This window comes from Pygoscelis adeliae, unplaced genomic scaffold (genome assembly GCF_000699105.1).
Source record: "Pygoscelis adeliae isolate BGI_AS28 unplaced genomic scaffold, ASM69910v1 Scaffold212, whole genome shotgun sequence".
NCBI lineage: Eukaryota > Metazoa > Chordata > Aves > Sphenisciformes > Spheniscidae > Pygoscelis > Pygoscelis adeliae.
In genome coordinates this window covers 1,109,388-1,119,519 of record NW_008824235.1, presented here as the reverse complement: position 1 = coordinate 1,119,519, position 10,132 = coordinate 1,109,388, and the positions used below count along the sequence as shown (strand labels likewise).

General features: G+C 36.8%; 1 protein-coding gene across 2 annotated transcripts in view; it reads right to left on the bottom strand.

Moving 5' to 3' along the window:
- TFPI (tissue factor pathway inhibitor (lipoprotein-associated coagulation inhibitor)) overlaps positions 1-10,132 on the bottom strand; it is a 46,198-nt gene that overhangs the window by 18,699 nt on the left and 17,367 nt on the right. For both annotated transcript variants that reach the window (XM_009334983.1, XM_009334984.1), the window contains exon 3: positions 7,348-7,548. In XM_009334983.1, the coding sequence (XP_009333258.1) occupies positions 7,348-7,548 (201 nt within the window). The remainder of the gene's footprint in view (positions 1-7,347; positions 7,549-10,132) is intronic.

The window sequence follows — 10,132 nt, the reverse complement described above, 5'->3', positions numbered from 1 at the left end:
TCCTGCTGGAAAGTAGAGATGCTGCTGTGCCCTTCCTTGTTATGGAAGCAGTAACAGAAGATACTTGAGCCATCTGTATCCTCACCTTTTCTGTAATTTGTAATTTTAATAAGGTTGTTCCCCCTATTTATAACAATCTCTTCACAGTCCAAAACTGAAAGGAATATTAGCGGTTTATTCTCCACGCATATTCCAGAGCAAGTGTTCCTAACCATCCTTTATATAGTGATACACCTTCTGTGGCTCCTATTTTAAGAGGTGCTGCTGATGACTAATAAGCCTTTATCATTAGCTGTACTTCTCTTGTGTGCCATAATCCTACCACAGTTTTGTTGTTTTTTTTTTTCTTCTGGAAATATGGCCTGTGTTATATTTTCAAAGTAAATCTATCGGGTAGAAATTCTGTCATGATACATTTTCATTCCATCTCTGAGACAATGCAGCTGGCATCCTTAAAAAAATATTAAAGAAATGACATGAACTTTAGAGTGACACATCATTTGTTTGAACATCTTTCCAGTGCTTCCTATTAGTAGGAGGCTGTGCCTTCAGCATTTAAACCCATGACCTAAACGATGGACACTCACATCAGGCCATTTCACAATTTCATTCAGCTGTCCCCTTCAGGCCAAAATCAGCAATCATACTTTGGCATATGATCTCTACTCTTCTGACACAGAACAGGAACAATTTATTGTGAGTTTATACAGGCCTAGAATATTTTAATCTTACTACTGTGTCAACAGTGTCTTTTTGCTTCTGGTTTCAGTCAAAAAGCCAAATCCACAGCTGAGTTAATTTCTTCTTTGTAAACAAACTGTATTTCTGAGTAGACCTGCTGTGTAAATAATAGACATTAGAATTGCTGTCATGTCCAGAACCTTTTATCAGTAGGTATTTTCCCATTTTAGAAGCTTAAGTAGCCTAAGATATATATTCACTTCCTTGAAAATTAGGACCTTTGTGCTAGTGATGACATTTGTGATTCTACTCATATCCGGTAAACAATAGAGCATATAGGCAAACTCCTTGTAAAAGCAATTTTTTCTTCCCTGAAGTGGTGAGTATTGGGCACAATAAACAAAAAACGCAGCTGATTACTAGGAGACTTGAGTCAGAACTAGACATCTTGAATCTGAACACTGTCTTAAGAGAGTCTTGGAGTGGCCAGCCTGTCGTTGGGCTCTCTGAACTCTCTTGTACTGACTTTAGTCAGTTCTGGGAATTACTCATTTCTGTCTTTGATGGCTTATTCATTCAAAAGATTTAAAAAGTTGTTCTGATTTAAGGAGCCTGGCAATTCACTCATGTTGGCTCATTTATTCTTGTATTTGTGCTTAATATTGGAAAATCAGACACTTTGACTATTCACATTATTTCTTTTGAATTTGTACCTATACCGCATAACTTCCCTTTAGCTTATTTTTAGCAATCTTGACCTTCACATGTTTCACAGTGATAATTGTCTGAGTATGTCTCAGATTTTTCTTTATTTTTAAGCATTTTCCTATCACTCATACTGTCTTTTCAGTCTGATTTCTACAGTTACTAAATAGTGATCTTCCTGCTGTAATAAATACTGGAAACATTAAGTAAGATGAATATAAGCATATACTACAAGACTGCACAGACAGAGCCAGATTTAACAAATAGAACCTACTGAATTATATTTAACTGAACTATGTCGGCAAAAGCAGGTTAACTTATTAGTTTACTTTGTTTTATGGCTGATGGTCAACAGCACGCTGCGTGTGCCACCAAACCATTTTATCTGCTGTTATTCATTCAGAGAATACAGAAATAATGAGCCTTTATTGCTCCAGTTCCTCATAGCAGATTCAACACTTGCAGATTCTTGGATCACTATTATGCATACACCAAATACTGTACTTGGGCTGAGTACCAAGTGGTAGACACTAAGCCAGTTCTCATTTTAAATAACTTTCAGTTTTATTCTATGGAGTTATGCCAATTATATGCCAGTACAGGATTTGGTCCAGAAGATCTGTTCCAAATATTGATCCAACATACGTCAGAATCAAAATAACAGTATTAGTCAAAATAGCAACATTAGATTGAAGAAATAATTTTATAGAACTTGACTCATGGCACCTGATCATGACTTTTGGACACTTTTCTTTCTAAATTCTGTATCTATCAACCCTGCCTTTTTCAGTTTAGCCCTCTGCCTTAGCCTCTAAACTGGAATTTAGGACAAACACTCCAAATTACCAGGAAGTCACAGGTTTTGGATGAGATACTGGCAGCTACAGTGCTGCAAACAACCCTGCTCCAAGCATGGTAAAAATGCTGTGGGTCCAGCTGAAACTGAAAACCAGATACCAGATGTAAAGTACCAAAAGCCAGTCTGGTGACAGAAAAAGAAGAGCTATCTTCACATCCTAGATCCCTGGTCTTTCTGATGCTAAAAGCTAATCAAGAAAAATAACTTTCCATTTTTTATCTTAAAAGATTGTATTCGTTAAACTTTGTGGAGCCATAACTAGAAACAGATTAATCACAATTTTCTAAACAAAACACTGTAGAAGTGAAGAAAATACCTTTTAAGGAAGGTTGTTCTCTTACAATGACATTGCCAACATTGATTTTTTAAACTTATATGTATGTATTAAGCCTGGAGTTCAGCTGCAAGTTTCACTAATTTCTGTGCTGAAAATTTAATAAATATGGAAAGAAACTTTTAAACTGGTTGTCCATAGGAAAAAGAAATATCTGTTAAATCCATGCTACAAACTTATGACCCATGAAAGCCATATGACAAAGGAAGAATTTTAAGTCTAGAAAGGCCATTTGTCAGATAAACAGACAATTGCTATGCAAAATATTAATGCTACAATTTGAATAATTTTTAACTCCTTAAAATTATATTAATTTGTCTTGAATGCTCACAAAAATATCGTCATTCAATTCTAATAGAGATACATCTTCTGGATAACCATACAGAATAAGTAATATCGATTAATACTCAAAAATCTACCCAGGCTGGGTTAAGTAGGGGAAGGACATCAGCTTCTTTAGCCATAAATCTTTATGGGGGTGATGAATAGCAAACGCTAAACGTAAGTTTTTTACACCCAATTTGGTGGGTGGCAACCTTCAGCCCAAGTTGAAAGCAAGACCAGTTCCTGCCTTTTAAGCCTCAAGCACTACGTCCCTACCTTCTCTACTAACAAGCACTAAACCTGGCATATTCTGGTTGGAGAAAATGACCCAGACACAGAGATACCAGAATTATCACTTAGGCCTTGGTACAAGAAATCTGAAATGTGTTACTGATTATAAGCTGTGCTATAACCAGGACAAGGCTATTTGCTCTCCTTAAATATTGTAGGGTTCAGTTTCTGAAGAGGATGAACAGCTAGAACTTTTGATAGGACAATTTGTAGAAATGTAAGAACAAAATACCAGAGGTAGAAAAGGAGCAAAATGTCATTTTCGTGTTAGTTTTGTATACTGGTTAAGCACAGCCCTGATCTTCCATTCTTCTGTAATGAATTTCTGCCTTGTTTGATTTTCTGCCAAGAACTGTCATCTGCTCCTATCCAGTAGTTTCTTATGAAGATTTAAAAACACATTACTTGAATTCTATCTCACTTTTGTATCTATTTTTTTTTACTCAGGTATGAGGAATCCAAGACACAAATAGTATAGTCTGGAGAAAGAACAATGATGTAAACAGCTTTTATCTTAACTGATTTCTAAAGAAACAAATACAGTCACATGAGCACCAAAATAGTAATCTGCACTCAGATATAGTAGTATCTGAGACTTCAACATGAAAAGAAACTGAATCGCTGATGTAAAGGTTCTTTCCCCTCTCAGCCAGTTCAGTAAGAGTTGGCTTAAGACCCAATTCACATCCAAGTAGGACAGAGTTTCACTGACTTTATGTGTGCTTGCATTTAGGGCAAGACGTTTATATTCAGGAAGATGCTTTTCTCTCTGTCACCTCTTTTTTGACTTGAAATGCTAGATTATGTTATTGAGTAACTCAGGAATTATGATTTCCATATAATTTTTCCTCAATGGGATGTCATTTCAAGATATACCTTATTTTAATATCGTTAGCACTATGTTTACCCATATATGACTCCTGAAAATAGAGCGAGACTGTGACTGACTCTTGCCACTTCTTCCCTGGAGCACATCTGGTCTCTGAGGCTCATTAGCGGATCTTGCCAGAAGCCATCAAAAGATAAGTTTCAAATTAATCCTTAGAGTAAAATGCACTGAAAAACTGCCATTCACTTAAAGAATGGTGTGATCTGATCTTTTTCACTTTGACAAGTTGTTAGTGAAGTTTCGTAGTGTTTTTTCCATCCTGATAGTTTTATAAGCATGCAATTGTTTGAAAGCAAAATGTAACTGATTAGAAAAATAACTGAAATCTCCTTTCATTCTAAAATTTAAGGTTCATATTTGTGTTTATTTATTTTTTTTTCTTTTGAGTGGATTGTGTATAGTGCCATGTACAATAACAGAAATGCATGGTGGCACCAGCAGATCAGAAAATAGGTGTGAATGGTAAATAATGCCTTGACTTAGTATTTAGTGAGTATATAAAATGCATGTAGTCTCCTCACTGGAAAGACCAAAGGGATCAAGACCAGGGATACCTGTTAGGAAGGATGGGATTTCCTCTGTTAGCTGTTCTTCTGATATTTTCTCACCAGTGAAACTTTGTGCTCACGTACAACGCATCAGGTTAAATTTTGCTATTATTTATACATACAGTCCCATTGAGGCCTTGTTCCACTCAGCCACACTATTCTGGCTCACTTTGTGTAGGTAAGAAAGCAACCCTGCTTTACTCTGTAAATCGTAAACACCATTGGAAATTGTCAGACTAGAAATGTATAATAAACGTTTATACTCACTTATTCTTTCCCTTGCTGTGGCTGGACTGGATACAGAGGGAGAAAAGTCTGAGTCGAAGAACTGAGTTACAGACTTGAGCAATTCGCAAAGCCTATGCTGGACAATGACACGTGCTGCTGGTGCATTGGTTTGTATTCAAATGAATTGTTCTATTACATAAACACATCTGCGAGGAAACATCAGCTACCTATACAGGTAGCTGAAAAGTAGTATAAGGAAACACAGAACCTGCAAAATCTTTTTAGGAATTTTTCCTTTCATTTTAAAACACCTATAGCTGTTTGAAAAACTTGATCAACCTTGTGGAACTATAAATAGTTATTAAGACTACATAATATAGGATCAAGACTATATAGTTCATACAGACAGAAGAGAACAGATTTTACCTACTAGTCAAGTAAATGCCAGACACCCTGAGCTGTGCTCCCTGCTCTGATCGTAACACAGTCTATGGTCTTCACTTATTTTTCTGTTACCTTACCACCTTTCTTCTTCTGTCAGTAAAAGGGAAGATAATAAATTGCTTATTTACAGTACCTGGCTTATTGGTATGATCGGTTAATGTCTGCAGATTCTGAGGGTTAGAAGCATTATAACTAACAAACATTATTAAGATATTATTTAGGGTAATGTACGCATCAGCCCCAGCCATTACTCTGACACCGGGATAGGAGACATATACTTACTTTGATGTCTAGAATAAATTTAGTGACACAATTCATGGTAATTTTTATCAGGAAACACAGATGTGTTGTGAAACAGACAATGTAACAGATTTAAGGCCTGATCTGAATGCTGCGCAGATGTGAATTCTGGAAGGGATAGGAGATGGCTAACAGAGACAGTTATATTTATTACAGACAAAGCATGATGCTATAAATCAGCTTGTCTTATATATATAGCCTGTTTGGGTCAGAAAACCCAAAAAGGAGCTTCTGAAATAAATTTTCTAATCTCAAATTTCTGGACGTATTTTTTGTAACATATATAAACTTGCTGTGCTTGAAAGTGACTTATGCTAATCCTAGAAGGTACAATTTATATCCTGCAAACCAACGCAGTGCCTATAGCACATCAGCAGATTTCCAGGTTGATGGAAAGGCCCAGGGCTAGAATAAATTATGAAAATAGGGCAAACAAAGTGACACCTACCAAGATCTGCATAGCAGTATGGTGCTACCAGGGTACATCTCTAATAGGCAGGAGAGATTAACAATTTTCATCTGCTTGTTGCCCATCCTCAGAATAACCTGTAAACTGTTCTCTACTGCAGGATTTTCCAGCATCACTGTCTTGAGCTCAGTAACACTTAATGACATGTTGTGCTGCTGGGCAAGGCATATGTGACTGAAAAGTACCTTCTATTGAGAATGAATCCTTCTATCTTACTTCAAAGTCTAAATAAATGAACATCCTATACATGAATTCACTTGGGAAAAACCCCACATAGTTGGTATACTATCTGAGGGTTATCGCACACCTTTGAGGAGCTCTTTATTCTGGAATTTTCCTTCTATTTCTATTGCCCTCCCTCAGTACCTCCCTATCACTTCCTGTTTACACAGCCAGACACATTCCATCTAATTCCCATGAAAGCAAGATCCATATTAGGTATCCAGAAGAAACTCTCAATAAGACTTGAATTCCTTCAGCCTCTAAAAATATGAACTTGTCAAATTTCTAGCTCCACTGGCATTAACTTCCAATTTTGAGAATCTTTCTAAGTTTCATACACTCCTGTGAGGAACAGGAGTTCGTTACTTTCACAAGGCTGAAAGCCTTAGTTAATTCCAATGATCAATTTTAATAGCAAAAAAAGTATTCACAAGGCACTTTCTGCATATTCTGCTGTGTATCATATTTTGGATCTCATTTTCCTCTTTCTAACAATTAAGTGATGAGGTTTCAACAAAACAGATCTTTTATGACAAACAGCTATAACCGACATTTTTAATGAGAATTATTTACTACTGTAGTTCTAATTATGTTGAATCATAGCAGATGTCCAGGATTTTGGACAGCTTCTATCAGCTTCTCACGTGAAGGAGAAACCTGGGATCAAAAATTGGGTTCGATACTCTGAAAGCAATAAAGAACATCTGTGATGCCCACCAGCTTAGCCAAAAATCAATTTCACTTTAAGAAGTTATTCAAAACAGCGCGCTAGCTAGAAAATAAACTTTCTTGTATTGGTCTCTCTATTCCACAGGTCCACTAAAAAAAGGTCACACTTATCTTTCCAAATCCTCGATGTTTGCTTGCACAATGTAAAATAACTCAGACGACTACAACATAGTATAATATTTGGGAACATAATCAGAGGCATCACATTACTGTATTAATAGGAACTGAAGAGGGCCTCTACTTCCAAAATTCATATGGTTTGTGGATGAGAAATAACAGATGCAAATGAAGAACTGATAGGAGGATAAGAGAATGGGTACTGGCCTGTTACCACACACTTCTTCTGACATTCTTCCAGTGTTAGAAAGTTGTTCTCATTGCCATGGCATCCACCATATTCAAATATCTCACACTCACTGCTTTGAATATTGAAGTAATAGCGCACGTGGATTGCTTTGCATGGACCTTCATCTGCTTTCATGGCACAGACTGAATGCCCTAGTTTCACTGGTGGCAAAGCAGCACCTGTAATACAGAGGAGAAGTAGAATGTTATTAGGTTAGTTTGCTTCACTGCACAGCATAACTTCAAAATGAGATTGCTTGCGTCTTCTGCTAGAGAGGAACTGCATAACATCTGGCTGTAAAGCTCTGAACTAAACCGAGATGTAAAAAGAAAATCATCATCTGCACTGGAATGCAAATTCCATTCAGTCAAACCAAATGTGTGGTTTCAATTTTCAACCAAACAGCTCATATTCCTCATCATAAATCTCTAAATAGCTATGGATAGCGGCTTATTCACAGGAGCTAGTGAGCAATTCTGAACAACAAACACATTGAGAAACTCCTGGAAGCTCCCAAAGACACAGTGACTACCCCTGCATAAAAAAGGCAGAAAGAGGGTTCCTTGTGCTCTCTTCCATGCACGTCTAATAGTGAACACAGCTCATAAAGACATCTCACAGCGAACAGGGTGGGACGAACTAAGCAAGACAGCCCTGCAGAGGGCACCATTCCACTATCGGATTCCACCTTCCTGGTACATCAACCCAGCCGGTACAATTGAAAGGTCATCCTACGTCTGTCTTTGATCTCACTGTTCTTGCGTTAGAGCTGTCAAGAGCTAAGAAGTACACAACTAGAAAGTTAAGGTGAAAAGAAACTGTATCTTTTCAAATCGTGTCATTTCTATGTCTTTCAATATACATTATTATGTCAGGGAATGTTTTGTAAAAATTGTCATATATATTGTGAAGAAGAACACTAGCAAAGTTTTACACTGTCAATGTCTATAAGGAAATTCTGACTGACGATCCAGTTTATGATACTGTTCCCTTAACAATATATGGTTTAATATCTTTTCCTGTTTTGCTTTTCCAAGGAACTATTTTACTCTAGAGGGTTCTGAAAGCTTTACAGGGCTTGTGTGCTTGCAATAGCAGCCAGAAGAACAGACCTGAAATTTGTCATTCATTCTCCCAGAGCTAATCAGAACATTGATGACTCTTAACACCTATATGCAAAAGTATCTATCAGTGCTCTTTGCAGTGGCCCAGGAAACAGGAGGAAAAAAAAAAAAAGGATGAGGACTAGAGTTTACATGATCATTGCACAGCTTCCTACTACTAACTAGATTAAATTTCCACTTTTTTAATTAAAAGAACCCAGAAAAATCAGGCTTTATGACATGGTAAAAAGGAAATTGGTATAACTAGTACCTACCTGCTCTGTGGATATCTAATTTTAACATATAAAATTGGCCTTATATAATCTTTAAATGAAATACACAGCTGAGATAAATCCTTATAAATACTGAGGTCAATGGAAGTTTACTAATTTTATTCCATTTGAGCCATTGATAACTATTACTTTAACCTACAGGAAAGAAACAATTTTCAGCAGTAAAATCTTTTAACTCATAGCATTTAAATCCTTGAAAAATTAACAACCTTTATTACACAATTACCACCAACACAAAAAGTGTAGCACACAATCTTCCAAAAATTGACAATTTGGTGTTAAAATACAGATTAAGAGGACTAATTTCAAAATTCTCATTAAATATTCAGTCCCTAAACCAGTTTGTGACTGTTTCCTCATTAGTGAAATTATATTTACAGAAGTTGAAGTTTGGAAAATAGATTTGAAAATACTATTGAAGACTGTCTAAGAGGAAATGTGGATGGATTAAAACATTTTTAAAAGATGTTAGATTCAGTAAACTTCCTATGGAGCTCAGCTTGCCAAACAGATTTCTGAATTTTGTTTCTTGCCAGTTTCCTTATCTGGGTCTTCCCGAGTCCATGAAGAATTAGGATTTTGAAATCACAAGAGATTCCAAGTTGGACCTCAAAGGTCTAAAGTTCTCCAACAGGTTTGGGAATACTTTGGAAGGGACTTAAGGCTCAACTTGAAAAGTTGAGAGGATATTGCACTGCAAAATGAAACTTTGGAATTCCCTCACTCAGTAATAGGGAAAAAATGCCTTCAAAACATCAAAGTTTTCAGTAACTTCTGGAGTAACTCCTGAAATGGTAAAATCAAACATTCAGAGCTCCATAGAAACAGATCCAACTCAGATGCGGTTGGGGTGAGGGCTGGCAGCTGGTTGATAAACATGATGTTTTCCTGGCACACAAGAAATGAGATCTCCTACATGACCTGTGTTAGCAAGCCAGTTCAGTCTAGAAGAGGTTGTGAAAACTTACTAGGTTTCCTAACTACTGGAATTTCAGACATGGGGTTATGTCAGCTCATTTTGCTTGCTACTTTATGCCACACCAAAATTGTGGGCTATCAAAACAGAGATGGTGTGCAAGCATAGTTGCAAAACTACACAAAGATGATGAACAAGTGGCTTAGTAGAGTTTATCTTAGGAACTTTCTGGTCTCAACTCCTAGCCTATTTCCCATCAAACCCACAGAACTAAATCGTTGTTCTCCTTACCGCCTAAGGCCTTTCCTCTGCAGTCATAGTGACACTGTTACCACTGTCAGATGCACTGACATCTGCTGCAAACATAATGGCTATCTGTGTCACGCTTTTTGGCAATGAGATATTTATTTGCCTAGGAGTGCTAGCAAGTTACCGTACTTTGGCTAAAATC